At 47.9% G+C, this 23,343-nt stretch overlaps 1 protein-coding gene and 1 long non-coding RNA gene across 5 annotated transcripts in view; one reads left to right on the top strand and one right to left on the bottom strand.

Annotated features, from left to right (window-relative positions):
- Positions 1 to 19,163, bottom strand: part of LOC142819094 (uncharacterized) — a 99,287-nt gene extending 80,124 nt beyond the window's left edge. Inside the window, exon 1 of the long non-coding RNA XR_012896801.2 lies at positions 19,025 to 19,163. This is a non-coding gene — a long non-coding RNA (uncharacterized LOC142819094). The remainder of the gene's footprint in view (positions 1 to 19,024) is intronic.
- CYGB (cytoglobin) overlaps positions 1 to 22,292 on the top strand; it is a 50,805-nt gene extending 28,513 nt beyond the window's left edge. The window contains exons 3-4 of one of the 4 annotated variants that reach the window (XM_006136486.5): positions 2,178 to 2,338; positions 21,206 to 22,292. In XM_006136486.5, coding sequence (XP_006136548.2) covers positions 2,178 to 2,338; positions 21,206 to 21,290 — 246 coding nt within the window. In that variant the 3' untranslated portion in view covers positions 21,291 to 22,292. Of the gene's footprint in view, positions 1 to 2,177; positions 13,555 to 21,205 lie in introns of those variants that run through there. The other 3 variants (XM_006136485.5, XM_006136484.5, XM_089771953.1) reach the window with 3 other exon arrangements.
- Positions 22,293 to 23,343: the final 1,051 nt, after the last annotated feature.

Below are 23,343 nucleotides of genomic sequence, written 5' to 3'. Positions count from 1 at the left end.
CATTGAGAAATGGGTGCTGGCAAGAAATGGTGGGGCTGCACTGGCTGATTCTAGCCCCCAGGATGCTGGCTAACCCTATGCATTTTTACATCAAGAGAGGCTGGTTTGCTGGGTAGCCTGAAAGGGGCACTGTACCCTGTAGGGTCTACTGGCACTGGGGAGAGAGGCTGCAGTCAGTACTATGGTCAGCAAGTTTTCCCCCACTCACCTCCTCTCCTTTTCACACAGCTGGGAGTTTTCTCTGGCTCCCCATAGCACCCAGTGGCAGGTGGCACAGACAGGCAGCAAGAGCTGGAAGGAAGCGGGGAGGACTTTGCGGGCTGCATCATTGGTGGGGGAGGGGTGGCAGAGAACGGGAGCAGAGTGAAGGGCACCTGGATTCAGCAACTGAAATCTAAGGGGGGGTGACCCCCATATGTCCCTTCACCTATGGGCTGCACCCCAGAAGAGGACTCAAGGCAGGCTGGCTCCAAAATTACTTCAGTGGGAAGCCAGCCAGCGTTCCCCTCTTCCACACTTGGAGAAGCAGAGGGGAGAGGAAGGTGCCAAACCCTTAGAGAACTGTGCCATTCGGGGAGAGGCAGGACACCTGGGTTCTGTCACGCACTCTCTTGGGGTATGTCTACACTACCCCGCTAGTTCGAACTAGGAGGGTAATGTAGGCATACCGCACTTGCAAATGAAGCCCGGGATTTGAATTTCCCAGGCTTCATTTGCATAAGCCAGGCGCCGCCATTTTTAAATCCCGGCTAGTTCGAACCCCGTGCCGCGCGGCTACACGCGGCACGGAGTAGCTAGTTCGGATTAGGCTTCCTAACCCGAACTAGCTGTACTCCTCATTCCACGTAGAAGCCTAATCCGAACTAGCTACTCCGTGCCGCGTGTAGTCGCGCGGCACGGGGTTCGAACTAGCCGGGATTTAAAAATGGCGGCGCCTGGCTTATGCAAATGAAGCCCGGGAAATTCAAATCCCGGGCTTCATTTGCAAGTGCGGTATGCCTACATTACTCTCCTAGTTTGAATTAGGAGGGTAGTTTAGACATACCCTCGCTGACTTGTGGCATGACCACTTAGGCCAAACTTTTCAAAAGTGGCCCCGCATTCTGGGCAGCCAGCAGGAGAAGCCCAGGGCCTCAGTTCAGATTTTCAGTAGCACTGAGTAGGGTGCCAGGGACAGTCCGGTATTTGAGTTTTCTGTCCGGGAAACAAATTGAGAAAATACCGGACATAGAAATGTCCAGTATTTTCTAATTAAGTAAGTTTTATTATTATCATGAGTATCCGTATGTAGTTGTGTATTGCCTGGCTGGTAGATGCCCTCACACTGCATGCGTTTGTCTACCAGCCAGGTAGTACACTACTATGCAGCAGAGAGGAGGGGGATGGGACTGGGGCCGAGGCCAGGGCTAGGGTGGGATGGAATCCCCAGGGACAGACTTGCCCATGCGCCCCACAAGGACTGTGTGCAGGACGGGCAGCACCCTGGGATCTGTGCGCGCCCAGGACAGCCCTGCTCCTCGCCAGCTGGTCCCCCCCCCATTACATCCCCCCTGGCCAGTCCCGCTCCCCAGTGGCTGATTCCACCCCCGGCCAGCCCTGTTCCCCCCAAGACCCTCCTGGCCATCCCTGCTTCCAGCCGGTCAGTTCCGCCGCTCATGATCTCCTCCAGCCAGCCCCGCTCCCCCCCCCCCCATCCCTCCCAGCCAGCCCCGCGCCCTCCTGGCCAGTCCCTCCCCTGCCCTGATCTGAGATCAAGTGTGTCCGGTATTTTTTTTAAACCATCTGGTAACCCTAGCACTGAGTCAGGACGGCAGCGGGAGCTGTGGGTGGTTAGCACCTCTGAAAAGCAGACGCTCAAATGAGCAGGCACTTGACAACGTAGCTCTGAGCCTACCTGGGGTTGTTTCGCCCTCAGCACCGCAAGGCTAATAACACTGCTTTACAGCTCCTGGAGGGCTCCTGGAGCCTTGTGGGAGACTGCCACTCTCCCACAAGGCTAGAGACAGTGCAAAGCAGGGCAAAATAGCTCAGTGTGGATCAACTTAGCAAGGTGGCAGAAGCTTCCGGACCTCAGCAGCAGGGCTGCTTTGGAAAAGGTGCTGCCGCAGTGACCACACCTCTTCTCCCTTGGTTTCCCAGAGAATCCAGTAACACTTTCCTGTCTCCCTCTCCCCTAGTTCTTCACCGGCGTCATGCTGGAGGTCATCGCTGAAGAATATGCCAACGATTTCACCCCAGAGGTGCAGAGAGCCTGGACCAAGCTGAAGAGCCTCATCTACACCCATGTGACTGCCACATACAAGGAGGTGGGCTGGGTGCAGTATCCAAACTCCACCATGTGAGCGGACACAGGGGCAGGGAAGGGATGGGGAGGGACGTGCATCAAGACTTCACTATGGTCTCCACTCAAGAGCCTCCTGATCTGAGCAGCCTGGCAGGATTAGCTCAGTAACAGCAGAGTCAGAATTTTACCTCCCCATAGCAAAAAAGAGGGTGGGAGTTACAGGGGGTGGGAAGGGACTCGTTTTGCTTGGTGGACCCATCTTGTTCCAGTGGCCAGTAAATTATCAACCTTCCCAAATCCAGAGCATGGCTTTGATTTGACCACTGAAAAATGCATTGGTTCAAATTCTGTGGTGAGCCAGAGAAATACTGCCCACATTTACTGAAGAATTAAAAGCCCATCACAACCCTACACAGTCTGCAGTGCACCCAGCCATCACTGGCTCCCCACCCTATACAGTCTGCAGTGCACCCAGCCATCACTGGCTCCCCACCCTATACAGTCTGCAGTGCACCCAGCCATCACTGGATCCCCACCCTATACAGTCTGCAGTGTACCCAGCCATCACTGGCTCCCCACCCTATACAGTCTGCAGTGCACCCAGCTATCACTGGCTCCCCACCCTATACAGTCTGCAGTGCACCCAGCTATCACTGGCTCCCCACCCTATACAGTCTGCAGTGCACCCAGCCATCACTGGCTCCCCACCCTATACAGTCTGCAGTGCACCCAGCCATCACTGGCTCCCCACCCTATACAGTCTGCAGTGCACCCAGCCATCACTGGCTCCCCACCCACAGGGTTTGTGATTTATCAGGGTCACATACTCCTCTCCTGTCCAGTTTGCAAAGGGAACAGGTAACTGCTGCTTTGGTTGCATTTTAAAAAGAAACCAGTTGGTAAGAATCCAGCCCCAAATTAGTGAGGGATGCAGAGAACCTCCCATTAAACTATACATCACTGGTACAGGAGTAGCCCAACCAGTCACCCACCATCCTCACCCCATCCTAAGGCAGCAATTTCATTTGCACAGAAGCCCTTCTCCATGGCCTTGTGTTGCCCGCAGTCCTGGAGGCTCTGCCCAGCTGCGAGGTTGGCTGCTGCATTGTCAGAAGCAGCTCAGCATGTAATGGGATTCCATTGCTAGGGCTTGGAGCACGGCCTTGTGGGTAGAGAGCACCACTCCTGAGGCGGGGCAGGGGGAAGGAGGGGGAGATGAGCACAGAATCTGGTCAGGCCCGCTCTGAGAGACATGGCAATGCAGTAGGCAGCGGTGTGCTGCTGGCCAGGGAAATGCAGGCTCCAGGGAAAAGGAGAGGCACCATGGAACCAGGCTGTCTCCTTTTAACTCCCCCAGTCATGTCAGAGAACATGCGGAAGCTGGAACCAGGCGTCTGAATTCATCGGGCCAGTAGGTGCTACTCAGTGGCCACGACCCAGGGAGCTGGCAGTTGGCATGTGCGTCTGCAGGAAGAATGGGGGGTGTAGTGCACCCAAGCTCTGGCTACTCTGAGCCCTCCTGGCTGGAGGAAAGGGAATAATGCAAAGATGAACTGAACATCCTAAGGGGCAATTCCTGAGTGTGATGAAGAGTCTCTCCTCACTGGAAAAAGGCTTTGCTCCTTTTCCCTCAGAGTGAAACTGGGCTCCTCCAAACGAAGTGCCTGGTAATAATCACTGTGTGCAAGACACTGATTCCATCCTCACAAGCACCCACGTTGACTTAGAACAAGCGACCCCCTCTGGGAGAGCTGTACCGTCTAGCAGCAGGAGCTCCGCATGCGGTGACAGCACATCCTCTGTTCTAATCCTTCCTCTGACACTCTCCTTCTTCAGCCCTGGGCAAATCCCTTACCTTCTCCGCCTCGGTTTTGCCACTTGTCAAAAGAGGCGGTAATACTCCCTACCTCCACAGGCACGGCACTGCGGGGATTAAGCAGCGCATGTCTGTACAGTGCTAGAGATGAAAAGCCAAGCTGCTCGAAGAACTCACCGAGAAGCCTGGCACTGTTTTCACCCAATAATTATTCACAAGCAGACTTCTCCATGAGGCACCCCGCTGGAGGGGCAAGCATTCAAAGCAAGGGGTAGGGCTCTTTTCCTTGGAGACACTCATCTGTGGCAGACTCCCCACAAGCCTCAGACACAGTCTGCACCTGGGGAGAGACCAGCTCTTCCTCTGCTCGGTATGCCTGGCTCCAGTTACATTCCCAGACCTCTGCACAGCGGCCAATGGTCAGTTCCTTGGGCATGAGGCTGGCGGCGTCCCTGATGATGCACCCAATTACAAGAAGGCCAAAAGCTTGGGGTGACCCATGTGTGCTTTCTGTACCACAAGTGCCCCTTCCAACCACCCCCGCAGCAGCTCCTCTTTCCAGCCAGGCCTAAGAAAGTGGCTTTTCTCACTAGGGCAACTTTTCACACAGACCAACTGTGTGGTCTGTGCTGGCACTGAGCCCAGGAACTAAATCAGTAGTTACACCAGGGATGGTTTGGTCCTATGCAGCCTCTATGTTAGGAGGCTGCACTGAGCCAAACCTAGAGCCAAACCACAGCTGTAAATACCTGTAGTAAGTAAAGGGATGGTCATTTCCCCAAAACCGCACTCAGTTTGTGAGAGAACTTTCCTCTCTCCTCCTTCCACCTCCCCTCGTTATGTCATTCCTGCTCCTCCATTTGCCCCCTCTCTCTGCGCCTCTCCCCCCATATGACTTACAGGATAATAATGTACTTGGGCCAATAAGAGATATTACCTCATCTTCCTTGTCTCTCTATTCTCCTGGGACTGACATAGCTACATCAACCCTGCATACAAAGTACTACAGAGTCTGCTATCACATGGGACTTCCCCTGAAACTGCCCTTCCAGTTATGTGGTGCTCACCTAGGACAGTACATCGTGCTGATGTTGTGAATAGCCTGCTGCTCCATTGCACTTCTATTGTAACTAACCTGCTATTGGATGGCACCTACTCCATAATCACTCAGCCTTGTTTATCCCATGCAGACCAGCTATTAGACAGACGAGTCAGATAGCAAGAGCCTTACTTAGACTGGAAGCTCTTTGGGGCAGGGACTGTGTTTGCTCCTGTATAGGACTGAGCACTATTGATGCTTATTTCACAATGCTTAGTAATACAGAGTGGCTCGTGCATGTTATGGACCATAGAACTAAAGCTGGGAGTAAGTTTAACCAAACAGGAACTTATCTTTCTCTTACTCTTTTCTACCAACACAGAACAGAATCATTCTGCTGGGAAGTAAATCCTTCCCTGTTTGCTTCGGCTGTGGCTGGCTCCTTTCTGTGAGTGGCTGGTAGAACATAAGCCTTGTTGTTACCTGCATAAATTTCTCTATCCCTTCCACACTTTAGAGACACACACCTTTACCCAAATCCTAGGGCTCAAGGTGCAGCCCTGTTAATTTACACAGCTACCCTTACCCAGTTCCTAGGGCTCAAGGCATAACTTCCTGTGGGGTTGCAGGATGTTTTGCCACTGAAAGAGCGTCACACAGTAATATTCTTATTCTCTATCTACTCACAATTCTCAAGCAAGCAGAACACACATGCTAAGCACACAGTGTCATGCTCACCAATCCTGATAAAGGCAGGCAGACGTTCCATTGGCCGGGCAAGGTCAGTCTCTCTGGATCTTAGCTGTTGCACATCACAGTGGAGCAGAGGAGTCCTAACAGTTCTGGTCTTAGGCTGTGTCTTGGAGGTGAATTCTTCTTCCAGGTCTTCCCTCCTTCTTCTTGGTCTTCCTTTCTTCCTTTCCCTTTCCCTTCTTTCTTCTTCTTTTCCCTTTTTCCTTTTTCTTACTGGCCTCCTTTTTGGACCCCAGTTTATATATTGAAACTTGAGACCTGCCTAGCTATACCTTAACCAAGTATTTTAGTAGAATTTTACTAACCAATCATAACATACTCTAACAGAATTACCTAACCAATCATACCCCACCACCTTAGTTGATTTACACCTAGCAAAATTAATTATACAGCAGATAGAAACAGTTACAAATGAGAGAGAGATCACACAGACAAACAATAGGAAAGTGAGGACAATCCCCATCAGCTTGGTGGAGACAGAGAATATTTTAAAGGCACAAAGGACATTTCTGTGCCCAATCCTCATTAAAAGTCCATGGAAACTGGGCACCTATTTCCTATTGACACTTTGAAAATCTCCCCCAGAATTATTGTCCTCTGATTGTTAGACAGTGGCCTCCATGGAATAGTTTGGTTTCAGCCCAGACTCTAGAGACATGTGCCCATGATGTCGCAATAACCCCCACTGGGCAATCATACCCCCAGCTAGCAGAAGAAAAAAATCTTGGCTTGCTTAGGATCTGTCCTGCTCTCTGCTGTGCACAGGAGAGACAGAACAGCTTTGTAGCCTCAGACATTGACATGGCTTAAGGGCAGCGAGAGGCCGATTTTATCTGTAAAAAAAAATCAAGCAGTTTGAAGAGAACTGAGCAGACTGAGGGCGTTTGTTCCAAGACTAAATGGGAGGCAGGTCTGTGATAAATACATTAATTCCCCCTGGGAATGACTTCTCCCTCCGTGGCCAGCAGCCAGGCATTCCTGACTTCACTCACTAGCAGGCAGATTGATTTATTCTTTGAAATAGTTTGAAGGATTTTTTTTTCCAGTGCATGAAATGTTCTGGCCTCTCTTTATTGGATGCCTTGGGGCCAGGTTAGGGTATGTGCATAGGTCTAGCACCGCTGCTGCAGCACGTCTGGTGAGGATGCTCTGTCCTGGTGAGAGAGAGATCTCCCTCCCACCTCCGCAAGTGACATAAGCGGAAGCTTTCCCACCAACCCTGTGCACACAAACTCTTATGTCTCTTGGGGGTGGACTATCATACCCTGGAGTCACATCAGTTGTGCTGACATAAGTCTATGTCTGCACTACAGTCCAATAATGAGCCCAAAAAGCAACACACACACATTGCTAAACCCAATATCAGCAGCTCCTGTGTTTGCCGGACTCGGGAGACTTGGAGTGTAAGAGGGGCAGGGCTGCTAATGATTCTCTCAATGGGGTTTCCACTAGAGACCTTCATGTGCACCCTGCCTTTCTTAGCACTAAAAGAGGTAAACGTTTTAAATACGATTCTCTACCTTGTTCACTATCTAGGTGTGGGACACAAAAAGGTCGCCAACATGGACACCCCACCAGAGCCAACCAGATAGGAAGTGGATCCTGCTGCCAGGGCTGTGAGTCCACTGAATTCTATTAAACAGAGCTGGCTGCTTTCTCCTCCCACCCTGCTAATCTCCAATCACCTTTCCCCCTCCCCACATCTTAAGACACTGAGAACCCCTCAAGGCCTCTAGGATAGCCCAAGAAAGGAATGCAAGGCAGGGCAGCCCCTGGGCCACAGCCCAGTTAAAACAAGATGGAAATGGAAGCATGTTATAAAAAAATCATTTCCTCCTCCTCTCTTGTTTTTGAGCCCTGGATTTTAGCCAGGGTTTGGGCTTACAGAGCCCATAGATCATTGCATGAGTCCCTGACTGGTCTCTGCAGACTCTGGTGTAAACTAGAATTTGTGAAACTTTATAAACCACATGGCCTCTTTACCCAGCCATCACCCCCACTCTCCTGAATTAGCCTCATTAAGTCACATAGGACTCTGCTCGCTGGCTGCAGCACCAATAAAGAACACTGAGCACAGGTGAAGGCTCAGCTTGACAAAGCCCTGGCTGGGATGATTGAGTTGGGGTTGGTCCTGCTTTGGGCAGGGGACTGGACTCGATGACTCTTGAGGTCTCTTCCAGGATTCTATGAAGACTTTTCAGGAAAGGTAGAGATTTAAAAAGCAAGAACAGAGAATACAAATTCATCCAGGAAAGGAACAAAGGATACTTTTAAAATCAAATAGCTAGAAATACGTCCACATCAGGCCACCAAATCTGATGCATTCCAGAGCTGTGGGGAAGTTAGATCCACATCTTGAACCATGCACTGGACAACATCAAGCCACTGGGTCAGAACCTCCAGCTGTGAGATGCTCTGGATTCATATCCTCCTCTGGATCTGAACTTTGTGACTCAAACCCACGTCTAGAATGAACACGGCCCCATCCGTTGTTTGGCCTGGTGCCTCTTTCTTTCAGTGACAGTGCAGAGCTACAACTGTCTGCTTTGCTTCACAGCTCTTTCCTCCATAGCACACAGGGAGAACGGATACATTCAGAGAGATCCTCTGCAAGGGTCATTTATGGCTAGACACAAACTGTCTCCAGGGCTATTTCCTGGGGCTAAGTGACTGGTTGGGTAGAAATGACAATCTGACCTGCCTACCTGTTTTTCCAGGTACTTGTCTAATTTCTGTCACTGGAGTATCTGAACCCCAGATGGTCAAACCCCACAGTCCTGAGGAATTTACAAGATTAAAGGGATTTTAAAAAAAAGCCATGGGAACAGGGATTTATATTTAGGGACAATGCAAGATCACTTGGATCGTAATGGACTTGTTTTACAGAATCAGGGTCCTGGATGTTCAGCCAATCAGATTGTGCACACAAATGTCTCAACAGCTAACATGTGAATGTCTATTCAGCTACTAGTTTGTACCAACTTCAGGGATGTGTTCCCTCCCCACCCTCAGCTAAGTTTGTAGCTGGGTCATTTCATAGTTAGGACCATGTTCATTACAAATGAGAAAAGACCTGTTCATTCATCGAGTTTATTCCCTGATAAGGGAAAGCAGGGTGTGTAACAGGAGATTTCAGATGTCTTCAACCTAGCTCCCAGCATTATAGCGTGAGTTCATTCATTAATTTTTGCAAAGCCCTTTGCAATTTTTGCATGAAAGGTTTTCTAGAAGCAGAAACTGCCAATGATTAGTTTATGTTCTCGATATTTTGCAAATGCTGGACCAGATCCTCAGGTGGTGTAAATCAGGGTAGTTTCACATACTTCTACAGAGCAATGCTGATTTACAGCTGGCCCATTATGTGCTAAGCATTGTCATGGCCTATGAGTAAGTGAGCTAGGAAATAGGTATGTTCAGTCGTTTTCTCCATAAGAGAATTATTTCCCTCTGTAAGACCTTTTCTCTCCCCAAGACGTAATGGGCCAAATTCCTCCTTGGTATATTTGGGTGCAACTCCACTGAGTTTAATGCAGCCAAAGTCACTTATGCTAGGGCTAGACTGGGAGATAGGACTTTAGTCCCGACAGCTGCCATGGCATCAACTGGACAGATCAGTGGGAGCTAGAGTGGCTATGTGAGACCTGGAGGATTGAGATGGGGAGGTTTGGAATTCCTTGCAACTGTCTGGCAGGAGAGAGACAGAGGCTGGAGGGTCAAGCACCCACTCAGTTTGGGTGCCTTGGTTTCTTGGTACCCAACAGGAGCCACCCAGAACACACAACTCTAGTTAGTCCTTGGAGCGTTTCACACTGTCCCCTCTCAGGAGACCATGGCACCTAGAATTAATGAATGCTTGAAAATGTTGGTATTTCATGTCTCGAACAGCTTGTCTGTGAAGTGTAAAATTCAGAGCAGCAATCACAGTAGACACAGCACAACTTTGCAAATTGTTTTAAGATATATTTTTCTGCATAGAATCCAGCTGCGCACAGCTGCTGTCCCTTGAGGATCCACCCACTAAGCCAAATCGCAGGCCACTCAAATGCATGCAAACAAAAACATGTTTATTTTTACCAGCTCTGTAGGAAGTAGAATAAATGGGGCTGTGCCAGGGAATAGACACAGTTAAAGTCAACACCCCCTCTCCACCTCCGAAACAGAACAGGACTTGCTTAGATCAGGAAAATCTCAGCGGAAAGGGACAAAACCAAGCTGAACATTGGAAGGGAAATAACTCCTAAACAAGACAGGCATGAGAAATGCTGAGAGGAAGAGCACAAGGGGAGAATTGGTCTTGGCTCTGAGCATAGTTTTCTCTTGCATGCACAAACACACGCACACAGCTGCTGCATGTTCCAGACAGCTCTGTTTGATATCCCATATGGTCTCTTCTCACAACCATCCAGAAGTTTGAAGTAGAGATTCTGGGAAACGGGACTTCATTCATCCATGGATCCATTGCCCCGGACCAGTGCATTGCCTCTTGCCTCCTGTTATGGAGGCAATGCTTTGCATAGCTCCACACCAAGTGCCTGGTGAATATACTTTGGCTTGAGTTACTGAGGACGTCACCTAAGCCCATGGAGGGCAAAGAGCATCTCACTCTGAGACCAGTTCATAGCAAGCAGGGAGGCTATTTGCGCGGTGAGGCACTGCTCATTGGCTTTGTCTTCCCTGCCAAGAGTAATGGCTGCCGGGCAGTGCCTTCCTGCAGCAGCGTGGTCACGGCCCCAGAGCTCTCTGGAAACCACCTCCATGAGGGGAGTAGCTCTCAGTGCTGGGAACCTGCTTACCCTAGCACTTTACAGTGCTGGAACTTTCTGCACTCAGGGGAGGCGGGAGGACCCCCATATATTCCAGACCCCCCACGCAAGAAAGTTCCAGCACGGTAAGTGGGCTGTAAGGTGAGCCTGAATTGAATTCAGGATCTTACAGTCTGCTCCAAAACCCACAGAAGGCAACAGAAAGGATCCCATTGAACTCGGGGTCATTTGCATTCTTCTGCTGTCCTCACTCAGAGTTTTCTGTCCCTTCACAGCACAGTCATGTCCATCAGCCCCAGGATATTACCTGTCCTTTTGGTACATCAGGTCTCTGGAGTCTTTCCCTTCCCATCAAAGCCTCACTGCTCCAGTAATATTGCTTCACTAAATGCTCCTTACTGCCACTGTAAGACCACTGATTGGCATGATAAGCTGTCCTGGCATTGCCGGGACAAGGGGAGCAGCTGTCTAGAAAGGATTAAAAGTGGGCACAGAAGGAAGAAGCCGCTGGGTCCCCGAGAGGAAGGGTGTGTGCTCTTTTCCCCTGACTAGGGGCGGTGGGGAACCTTTCACCCTTCCCAGGCGGCTGCCTCACTTTGAGTGGTCCAAGGGTAAGAGAGAGAAGACACATGGCATCTGCCAGAGAAGGGGCCCGTTGGCTCAAGCCCATGCCCAGCACACCGTTCATCCTGCCTTTTGGGCTACATCCTTGCGTGTCCATTTCTGGCTCAACGGTGGGCTTCTCCATATGCAATGCCGTCTCTGCACCCCTTGCCTCGCCGCTCTACAGGTCTCTCCCCCACTTTTCTTTGAAGGGCTCTTTGCCTCATCTCCCTTCCCACAGCAGACAACAGAATGGAAAGGGCCTATTTCGTCTCAGCTCTCCTCTGTCCTGGTGGTCGCACACCTGTTACTGCCGGTGCTTGCACTTCTGCCTTTGGCCTTCCTGGTCCCACCTCCAGCGCAGCCCTGGTTCCATAGGTGGTAAGAGGCTGTTTAGCATGGTGGAGGGGGAGAGTCTTTCAGAACAGAGGCTTTGTACAAAGGGTCTAAGTTGTTACTGTTTTAACCCCTTCTTCCCCATGGCTCCTGCGGAGTGCTTTGTGATTTGGGGCTGGTGCTTGTACCAGTGTGGACGAGTTCCAGGCTACTCTGAGGAGACTTTGGAGCATTGAAAGTTTTCCCTTAGGACTCTACCATGCATGTAACCTCAACTCCATAGAGCAAGCACGGCCCTGATAAAACCAAACACATGAGTGACAGGGAGCTGCTTAGCAGTCAAAGCCTCGGGTTTCAACCACACTCCTCTGCCTTGAAGAGAGAACGCTGAGACAGGTGGGTTGTGGCTGTGGGGCCCACGTGTACCCTAACTCAGAGGCAGTGTGTGTTCCTTCTACTGTCTCAAGACAGTCACTGCCCCTCCTGCTGCACTGGCAATAGCCTTCGGCTCTTCTCCTTTGCGGATTAGAGCGCTTGCCAGAAAACTGAGCTGCCCAGCCTCATCCCTTGTTATGTGGCCACAGGGGAAGGGAGAGAGGTATTAGAGCAGAGAGTCCTTAACAGGGCTGGGCTCTGCAGAGCGAGAGCAATGAGCAAACACAACAGATGGATATGGGTGCCCTGTGTGTATTTTTTATAGCTACAGAGGAGTTTGTGTGAAAGCCAAACAGAATACCTGCATCTAACGTCAGCGCTTAGACATGCTGGTGGGAGAACAGAGATCTATGAATATGTAGTACCTGTGTAGCAGAAATATACATGCAAACATTGTTTCGGCAGCTTTAAGAATGCCAGCCACAATTTGGGTGCAAACAAAGGAGCAGCCAGGGCCCACTATAAAGGTGGCATCTCTCACAGGAAGTCCTGTCCACTCCGAATAGAGCCAGTACCACCCTTTCTTTTGCACAGGCTGACAGAGAACCTTCCAAGTGAATTTAGCCCACATCACTACAAACTGGAGACCTGGACGTGAAAGGTTCTGCAGCCTATGGTCTACCCCAGGATGAATGAGCATTATCTAGAAATTAAGTGCTAAGGGAACAACAACAACACATAAAAAGCAGCATAGGAAGTGGACAAGGCACCATTTCTCCCCACCCCATGAAATTTGCTTTTGAAAACACACACAGACCAGCTGGTTTTGAAAACCAGCTCCGATCAGGACACCAAATCCCTTAGGAATCTTAACAAATCTCAGCCCTACTCTGCAGGCTACACTAAAAGTGCCAACCCTGCAGCTTACAATAGCAATATGGCAGCATTTGGGCTGTTTCAGTACAATCCTGCTGTGATTTGATTATATTATTTTTGATAAAGGAGATCTTAGTTTCATTGAAATCTGTGGCCAAATTCCCATTGACTTCAATGGGACCTGAAATTTGCCCTCCAGAGCATGTCCTCCCTACTCATTGCTATAGTGAAGTTGAGCTGTTATGCTGGTATCTGTACAGAGAGTGCCATGCACAGCACAGGCAATGTCAGAAAAAGGGTGGCTGCTCAGAAGAAAGTTTAAAAAAAAAAAAGTTGGACCAACTTTCAAGATAAAGTGTGGGATAAATAAGCGTGGGTCTGAAATATTTAACAAAACTGTAACAATACTATTTTCCATAGCTAAAGTTGTCTGATTGTTAGTATGTCATTACCTGGTCCCACGGTGACCTGCACTTGTGAACCAACTTGGTCAGACGTAATTCTGTGTTTTCAGTGTTAAGAATACTATAATGGGTACTGTTCATGTATGTGTTATCAGAGCTCATGTGCTTTTTTTCTACATGCTGTTTAGTGTACTATGGATGTAATTTTTCTTTTTGTAGGTTTTTAGTATGTTTGTAATAGGACAAAACTGTGTAATTAAACTGAACTTGTACCTCCCATTGATAAACCAATCAAACTCATTATCCTCCGCAGTCTCTTTCTGCTTTCTTTCATACTGGTGATCAATTTAAAGGGGCTGCTAGATTTAAGGAATCTTGGTTTAAATTTACCTAGCACAGCTGCCCTAAACTGTTCCTCTCCAACCCTAACTGTTGCTAGTTCAAAATATAATTACACTGCAGAACTCTGCCAGTCCCTTAAGTATTTTCACTTAGCACCTTGTCCAGCTCCCATTGGAATAAATGGGAATCTTTCATTCATTTCAATGGGAACTCAACCTTTCTGGACACAGGCTTTGTCTACACTGCCAATTGAATGACAACTTTTTTGGTCGTTCACAGGTGCTTAAAAAAGCCTCCCCGGCCCCTGACAAAAGTTTTGCCATGGTACATAGCAATGTAAACAGCTCATTATCAGCAGAAGCACTCTCCTGTGGACAACATGAACCCCACTTGTAGAGGGTGGAAGTATTGTGTCAGCAAAACTGCTGACAAATAGCGTTTACACTGCCAGACTTTTAGCAACATGGCCACACTGCTAAAAGCTGCATCGTTTAGGCCATGCACCTCTTTTCAGGGGTCTGATTTGTCTTGCATACCTCAAGTTTCATCTTACTTAACTACTTGCTTACAAAATCAGACATAATACAAAAGTGTCACAGCACACAATTACTGAAAAATTGCTTACTTTCTCCTTTTTACCATTATGAAATAAATCAATTGAAATATAGATATTGTACTAACATTTCAGTCTACTGCATAAACAAGTCAATGTCCGTATGAAATTTTAATCCACACTAATTTGGCTAGTTCTTGTATGTAGCTTGTTGTAAAACCAGGCCAATAGCTAGATGAGTTGATGTACATCTTGGCAGACGTCGGTGTTGACCCAGGGTATCTATCTCTGGTTGAGAACCACTGCCTTATAGCAGAGCTGAACTGCAGCATCCAGGTTCTAGATTACATCATAGCATGAATGGCTTACAGTCACTAGATGACCCAACTGGGATAATAGCCCCTTTTGGGTGTTGTAAGGTAAATAATGGCCAACAGATATGGGCATGTGCAGAAATGACCCTCTCTAAACCAGACCTGTACATGGAAACAGAAGCTGGAGTTTTCAAGGACAAAGAGAGTGCTTTTAGGTATTTTCATGGAAGGCAGAGGAAAATGGAGCTACAGTGCCACTGCACATAGCTCAGCAGTACCCCATGAACTTCAGGGAGGAATTTTACAAAGACCGTTTGTACTCTGATCCTTCCCACTGAAGCCACAGGTTGGCAGTGGCCTTTGGGAAAGTGAGGGCCTGTTCCTGGGCGGTGCTAGGGATTTCCACCTTTCAGGTGATAAATGCCCTCAGCTCTGACTATCTAGACACCTATCTGGTCCCCTATCACTGTAGGAGCGGAGCGCCTCCCATCCGTTCATGACCCCTGGAGCATAGGGAATCCTCTGCCTCTGTAAGGGGTCCCCATTGTATAGATGGGCAGGTAGGAAGATGATCAGCCAAGAGTCTGGGGCTACGTCTAGACTACGATCCTCTTCCGGGAGAGGAAATGCAAATGGAGCGCTCATTTGCATATGTCATGCTCTCATTTACATTTCCTCCTCGGATCCCTTTTGCACAAGAGGTTTTTGCACAAATAAAGCGCTGTGTAGACAGCTCCTTTTTGCACAAAAAGCCCCTTTTGCACAAGAGTCGTTCTTCCTCAAAAGGGGGTTTTTGCGCTAAAAAGAGCCGTCTACACAGCGCTTTATTTATGCAAAAATCTCTTGCGCAAAAGGGATCAGAGGAGGAAATGCAAATGAGAGCGTGACATATGCAAATGAGCACTCAATTTGCATTTCCTCTTGCGGAAGAAGTTTGTAGTCTAGATGTAACCTGAAAGTGCTCTCTAGTTTAGCACACCTCAGTCCATGTGTCCAGCTGGAAACACCTCATGCCTGATTTTCACAAGTGGCATCAATTCCACAAAACAAAGGTGCCGATTGTGCAGCCAAAACAACCAAAACTAGCTGTCTGTTGAATGAACCACTAACAAGATAACATTGTCTTTGACAAACCATGAGCAAAACCCAAGGAATGATTTAGGGAATAGTCCATGGCTTATTCTATGCAAGAGTTGGGCTGTGTGGTCATGATAGTCTCTTCTGGGCTCAGACTCCATAATCTTCATCAGCTTCTACCTGCTCTCTATTTCCTTCTTTTGTCCTTTTAGTTCTATATTTTTCCAGTTCTTTCTGTCCACTGTCATTTTCCCCTATGGTTTTTATACTGCCACTATCCCAGTAGTACCTGCCATGGTCCCCTCCTTATGTCTTTCACCATCATTGCCCCATCCTAGCCAATACCTCTACCATTGCTTCTGTCCTCTTCCTTCCAGCAGTACTCAAGGGCAGACAGATGGGTCCACTAACATCTGGTCCCTCCATTGGGATCAGTTACTACTAGTTAAGTGGAAAAACTTAAAAACAACAAATAGTCTCGCAATACCTTAAAGACTAACAAGACATGTAGATGGTATCATGAGCTTCCGTGGGCAGAACCCACTTGCGGAGTCCCACACAGGACAAAGATAAATACTGCCCAAAGAAGTTTGCAATCCAAGGACCCCACTCAGGAAAGCCTCCCATTCAAGCAACAGTTAAACATGGAATGGAGCTGGGTTTAAGAAGAGCTATCAGACGGATTCCAAAGCATCCAGCTTTCTAGGCCTGATTCCGAGCCCTCATACACTGGTGCAAATTAGGAGCTGCTCTGAAAACACTAATTACACCAGCCTAAAACCAGCACCTGGAAGATACAGCCGGCCCCTCTGGTGCCTTAAAACACCCCAGCCATGATTCTAAAAACTAAGTGTCCGGAACCACCTAAGTAAGACATCCCATTTTCAATAACACCGTTGACCATGGAGGGGACAGTAGGTGCTCTTGTGAAAGTCAGGGTTTAACTCCCCACATATAAACTCAGAGCCCAAACCTTAGCCTAAAGCTAGGCACCCTGGCAACAGCCATCTGATAGTGGAGCAGGGACAGACTCTAATTACTAACAGTTAGGTGGAAAAACTTAAAAACAATGAATAGTCCTGCAACCTATTCTAACTGAGCCATTCCATTAGACTAATATTGGAGCAGGGGAAAGTGCTTGGCACATTGCAGAAAGGAAGGAACCGCCCAAAGCTCCCATTGTGAACTTCTCATCATGTTCCTTCAACTAAGATCTCAGGGCAAACATATTCCAACCAATGGAGTCCCAGGAGCTGCAAGCCATCCATTATTATTTATATTATAGTAGCACCTGGGGGTCTCCGACATTATCAGTTCTTTGTGTTAGGTGCTGCACAGATACAACAAGAGACCATCCCTGTCCCAAAGAGCTTACAATTCAAAAAGAGACACAGAGGCTTAGTAAAGTGATTTGGCCAAGGACGCCCAGCAAGTCATTGGCAGAACCAGGTACAGAACCCAGGTGGCCTAACTCCCGCAGGGGGGACTCTGGCCACTAGATCATATCTTTGCAAGATGCAGGATTTGTAAGTGCTTTTAAATCAGTTAAAATCACATTGACCCACATTGTTGGAGTCTGTAATCTCTTTTCCTCCTCTAATTTAAACTTAGGGTTTCTCTATACACCCATCGGTAGAACTGTAACACTATGCCAGCTGAGAATCTATGTGCCTGGGCCACATGGTTTTTTCACTCTCACACTCTATATTAAGTATGCAGGGACCCCTCCTACGCCTTTGCAGTCAGCCTAGTACATACCTGGGGATTACAGTGGATGGGAAGCTGGATATGAGTCAACAGTGTGCCCTTGTAGCCAAGAAGGCTAATGGTATATTAGGGTGCATAAGGAGGAGCATTGCCAGCAGACCTACAGAAGTGATTATTCCCCTTTATTTGGCTGGAGCACATGACCTATGAGGAGCGACTGAGGGATTTGGGTTGGTTTAGTCTGCAGAAGAGAAGAGTGAGGGTGGATTTGATAGCAGCCTTTAACTTCCTGAAGGAAGGTTTCAAAGAGGATGGAGAGAGGCTGTTCTCAGTGGTGACGGATGACAAAACAAGGAGCAATGGTCTCAAGTTGCAGCGGGGGAGTTCTAGGTTGGATATTAGGAAAAACTATTTCATTAGGAGGGTGGTGAAGCACTGGAATGGGTTACCTAGGGAGGTGGTGGAATCTCCATCCCTAGAGGTGTTTAAGTCTCAGCTTGACAAAGCCCTGGCTGGGATGATTTAGTTGGGATTGATCCTGCTTTGGGCAGGGGGCTGGACTTGATGACCTCCTGAGGTCTCTTCCAGCCCTATGATTCTAACTGGCTAAGCAGCTCAGGCTCCTGCTAACTGCTGGCTAACCAATGTGGGGTTTGTACACCCCAGCACATTCCCCTTCACCGGATTTTTTTCTCCTTCTCTCCCATAAAGCCAGAGTCAAATCCTAACATGTAGGATGCTCCAAGGGATTTGACACCAGACGGTTTCCCCCAGCCCAAAGCCTGGCACAATGGTGTGTCTGCTCACCCTGAGCTCACAACAGGGCAGTTAGAATGAGTCAGGCCCAAACTTCTGTCCAACCATTCACCCAGCTCAGAGATTTGCCTGGCCTCCCTATTCCATTGAAGTTATTAAGGTGACTTGATTTATTTAGCTCTTAGGGCTCTCAGCCACACTGCGCTGAAAGCAGGCTGTACCATGATGCAAGGCAGGCTCTGGAGACAGGATAAATATATCACATCCTGTCCAAACACTCAGTAATTCATCCCCCACCTGGGACAGCTTTTGCTTCTTTTGGCACCCTCCTGCCCCAAAGGAGAACATGAATGGAAAAGGCCAGTTCAATGAATGCTTAAGAGAAACCCCTGGGCAGCTCTAGACCTCTGCTCTGATCCTCAACCCCCACAGCTGTCCCAACGCAAATTCCTCACATCTGTCTACCATTGTGCCAGATAAGTTATCCAGTAAGTAGTGTGCCAGTGCCCATCCAGTCCTGAACCTGGCACATCACTGCAAATCAGAGCGGATCCCAGCAATGCTAGCCCTCTCCACAGTGTCATTGATTTGGGATTCTAGCAAAGGCCCAGAATCACTGTGCAAATGTCATCTCTCTGCACCCCAGTGAACATGCCACAGAATACAAATGCATAGAGAATTAATGTTTTGTTATTAAGGCACAAAAGACAAATCCTGCACCCTCACAGGACCTCTGTCCCTTTAGCTTCTCCTCCCCCTTTATGTGTATTGAGCCAGGCCCTCATGGCACAAGGCACTGTACAAACACAGAACAGATAGACAGCCCCTCTTCCAAAGAGCTTCCTTGCCTGATCTTTCCCCTTTATCTTTCGCAGCATCATGCAGCATTAATTCTGCTTAAATTCCACTACATTTTATGGACCAGGGCCCTGCTCCTCAAAGGTGCCTAACTCCCACTGATTTCAGACCCCAAGCTGGCATAAAATGGACAATGCAATTGATTTTATTGGAGCTGTGCTGACTTACCCAGAGCATCTGGCCCTATTTCCCCCTGAGAGAGAGAGAGAGAATCCTTCCCAGCCATGTTAATCAGGAGTCCATCTATATTCCCTGTCTCTTCAGCTGCACTGGGTGATATGGTTTATCTGAGCAGCACATAATGTAAACTCTGTCAGCCCAGACCAAGATTAATTCTCTGGAGTTTGGCAGCAAAGAGATTAAATAACAGGGGTGGGGGTGGAAGTACACATCTGAAATTGAAAAATTCTTCAGGGCTAATTTGCAGCCAGGTTCCTCTTCTCCTCCCACACTTTCAAATGCTCACACAGAGGGGGGAGAAAACACAGGGAAGGAAAGGGGGGCCCTCTTTTGGTTGTACCCCCACCCAGTGACATGGTAACGGCCAGGCTGCTAGTTTCACAGGAGAGATGAAATGTGTAAAATTCCATTTCTCCACTATGTACAAGCCCTGTCAATGGTCCCACAGGGGCTCTGGTGTCTCTCAATATAATACAATCACCAGCTTGAAGCGCTCAGCTTGGTGTGAAGGATCAGAGGCCCCCTCCCACTTAATAGAAATATTCAGCTTGCATGGTCTGGTTAATAATAAATCCATCAGGCCCACTTGCCCCAGTAAAGGAATGCATCAAGCACTGAGGAACACATGCTCCATTTAATGGCTCAATTGGCCTGCTCCCCTGGCCTCATGGCTTGGCACAGACAATGCTCTGTGCAGCCTGGGGGTTCCAGTTACTTCCAGTGGCATGGCGGTAGCTCTGGACTAGCTCTGCTGCTGCCAGTGGTGTTACTCCCCATCTGTATAGGTAAACACCAAGCCAAATTCAGCCCCTGCCATAACCAAGCTCCCCTGGACTTCAGAGAGGCAGCAGAAGGGTGCAGAGAGGGGAGTTATTGGCTTTATTTAGTGTACAGATTGGGCCAGAACTCAAATGCCACATCTGAGCACTCCGATGTCGAGCGATTGGGAACCAGACCAGAACAGCGCAACTTGGACTCCACTCTGACTTGTGTCAGCCAACGTCTTGGCTCCTGGTTAGAGCAGACAACAGAGAGAAGGGCCGCACAAAAGCATCTAGGGGCCCTGTGTAGTGTGGGAACTGGGGGGTCTTCAACTTCCTTAGGGACCCTAGAATCTAGACTCCTTCCTGGCCTCTTAATCTTGACATACTTAGGGCCTTAGCGTGTCCTAATCCGGCTCTGCTGGCAACAAAGGAGAAAACTCAGCCAGGCTGGTTTAAAAACACTCAGGTGGCAACGGTAGGCTCATTCCTGGTTGGTGGCCCCCTCAGATTGGGGGCCCTATGCAAGCACACTGAGTGTACATTGTTTCATCCAGGCCAGACCCAGAGTCAGGATGCCTGGGTTCTGTTCCTGACTCTGCCACCAATTAACTACAAGACCTCAGGCAGGTCATCTGAGGCCATGTTTTCCAGAGTAATGTTTGCCTGAGGGTGCTTCCAGGCCTGGCTGCCAAAGTTGGACTTCAGAAAATGTTGGTCCCAGGGACTATATTGTGTCCTGTCCAGTGGGACGCTCCCAGGGCTGAATGTGCCTAGGACAGAACAGATCCAAATTTTGCAGCTGTTATTATGAGCCAAACCAAAACACTGTGAGGAAAATATAGCTCAAACCTGTGCAGTACAGGACCACTTCTACCTAGGAGCCCAGCCAGAGTTTAATGTTACTGTCACTTGCACTGGTGTAGTTCTAGATTGGCTCTGCTGCAGTTACTCCAGATCTGTATTGATAAAACACCAAGCATAATTCAGTTCCCCACCCATAATTGTGAATGGTTCCATTGGACAGTGTGAGGGATACGGAGAGTAAAGATTCCTGGCTTTATTTAGACTGAGCCAAAACTTAAATATCACATCTGAGCACCCTGTCACTTCGAGTGTTTGGCACTGGGATGAGCCACTGTGAACCAACTCATGCCAGGCATGGGGTTAGCTGAGGGATGGACACTGGCTGGGTGCCCTTGCTGGAGCAGTGCCTCTCTAGGGGTCCCTGGTAGCAGTGCGGACATTGCAAGCAGAAGAGAAGTTGAGCGCATTGGTGCTTTTCTGCTTCCCTACCGAGATGGCTCTTCAGGATGGAAGATTTAGCCTTTACTCTGGGAGGGAGAGGGTGTTACTGACAATATTTAAGGGGAAATGAACTAGCCAGACATATACTCTGGTTTTTCAGGAGCCCCCTGGGGCAGCAGCAGGAGCGGCAGCAGCAGCAAGATGACAGAACCTTCACTGCCAACCTGAAACACCACTGTCCGTGAAGAGCAGTTTGCATTCAACCATAACCGTGCCCAAGAGAATTGCGTCTGTCTCACTGAAAGTGATTATTCAGTAGATGTATATTAGAATGTGAGAGAACCTCTGGGGATTCCTATAACCAGACCAAAAATGTTATACACATGCACCAGCACTCCCCTGACTACAGACAGGCCATTTCAAATCACTTGCACTGTGCCTGGGGAAAAAAATAGCTTCAATTTCCTGATATGACCATTAGCAGAATGAGATCATCTGAGTTTCATGAGACCTTCTATAGTTCCGGAGAATTAAGACGCCATCTGCTCTGCAAGGTTCATTACATTAAGTAACACAAGTTCTTTTAAAACAAAATTCCAGCCTTGAAGAATGGGAAAGACCCTGAGACTTCAGAACTCTTATCCTAGAAATACTTACGCATGTAAGTCATTTTACACTCCTACGTATTCACATACAAAAAGTTATTCATGACCATTACCAGTGTTTTCAGGACTGTGTCTTCATAAATAGAATGCATGATCCAGTCTAGCAACATCCATGTAATACAGCTGTTCACTGTGAACCTGGCCTAGATCTCAACTCTTGCCAGTGGACCTAATTCTGACCATACTTAATCAATTGCTAAATCAATTTCTCTGATTTATACTGGATTAGCATAAAGCAGAATCCAACCCAGATGATACATCATTTTCATGTTGTAATTTTTTCCCTTATGATTAGTCTTGGAAGGATCTGATGTTTACCTTTAGTGAAACTCAGAAAGAAATATTTGTTTTTATTTCTAAGGCTTTTTCAAATGATTTACTAAAGTGTTTGTATAGTGGGAAGTGGACAAGAAAAGTACTAGTTATTCCAAAAATTAATGATTTTAGCAGCTGAGATTCAAAACAGATTCAGAAATAAAACCACGATCATATTCTATGGTATGAATATACCAATATTTTATTTTTAAGCTGAATAATAGTGATTTTTAATTAATCTAAACATGCTTATTAGAATTTAGATACTTAACATAATTAATTTTCATTTTTTGTACATTTTAGTAAATATGAATATTTTCTCTCATCTTCTTCTGTTTATTATTTATTGATTGATTGATTGGTAGAAGGAAAGATTGACTTTACATAAAGAACAGCCATATACTTTCAGGCTACATTGTTTTATTTTAGATTAAGGGGAAACAACATTGGATATGTCTACACTGTGGGGCGTGAGTCCCAGTTCACATACACGTGCACTAGCTCTCAGCAGTACAGCTGCAATAGTTTGGGCTGTGGCAGCAGCAGCATGGACTAATCACGCTGAATACAATCCCACACAGATCCCATGGGTACATACTAGGGGCAGCTACCTCACCCCACCACTTGCACTCCTGTGGCTTTGCTACAGTTGTAAGCATGCTAGCTCAAGAAGAGGTATGACTCTGTCGGCTTGTGCTGAGAATCATACCCCAGCTGTAAGTGTAAACACAGCCATTGTTCCATAGCTACTGCCACCACACAATCTACTTAGCCAAATCAAGTTCTTCCAAGTCCTGTTCTAAACTGAAAAATCCTCTGTCCTTTGACTTGCCTGTGAAGTGCCATGTGTTTGCGCCCAGTACCCTGCCTTGTGGTTTTATTTTATCTGTATCCATTTGTTCAGGGATTTCCCTACACCACCCCTCCCCCATGGAGATGTATACCCCCCGAATTTCCCCAACATCCCCCCAGTTTTGTGAACTATGGTGCCATACAGCCCAACTTCACCCTCACGGTCTCACCCCTCATCAGCCCTGACACGCCCCCTTGTAAATTCAAATACCCTCCCTAATTTCAATTCCTGGGGAGGCTACTGCATTTGTTCCTTGCTATGAAGTGTCACTGCCCTGTGTCTGTCAGAGCTCAATACAGTGCAGACAACACCAAGCATTTGAAAATAGGAGCCTGCCCTCAGAAATCACGAGAGTGGCAAAAAGGCATGAGACGTCCAAAACCAATCAATGCTGGGTTCTTTTTTTTTGCATTCTGGCGTGTGGGGTTTCTTTTTGATTCTGAGGGCTAGAAAGGTGTTTTTTTA

This window comes from Pelodiscus sinensis, chromosome 20 (assembly GCF_052426305.1).
Source record: "Pelodiscus sinensis isolate ZL-2025 chromosome 20, ASM5242630v1, whole genome shotgun sequence".
In the NCBI taxonomy this organism is placed as follows: domain Eukaryota; kingdom Metazoa; phylum Chordata; order Testudines; family Trionychidae; genus Pelodiscus; species Pelodiscus sinensis.
Note: the sequence above shows the minus strand (reverse complement) of the source record. Positions and strands in the feature narration are given on the sequence as shown.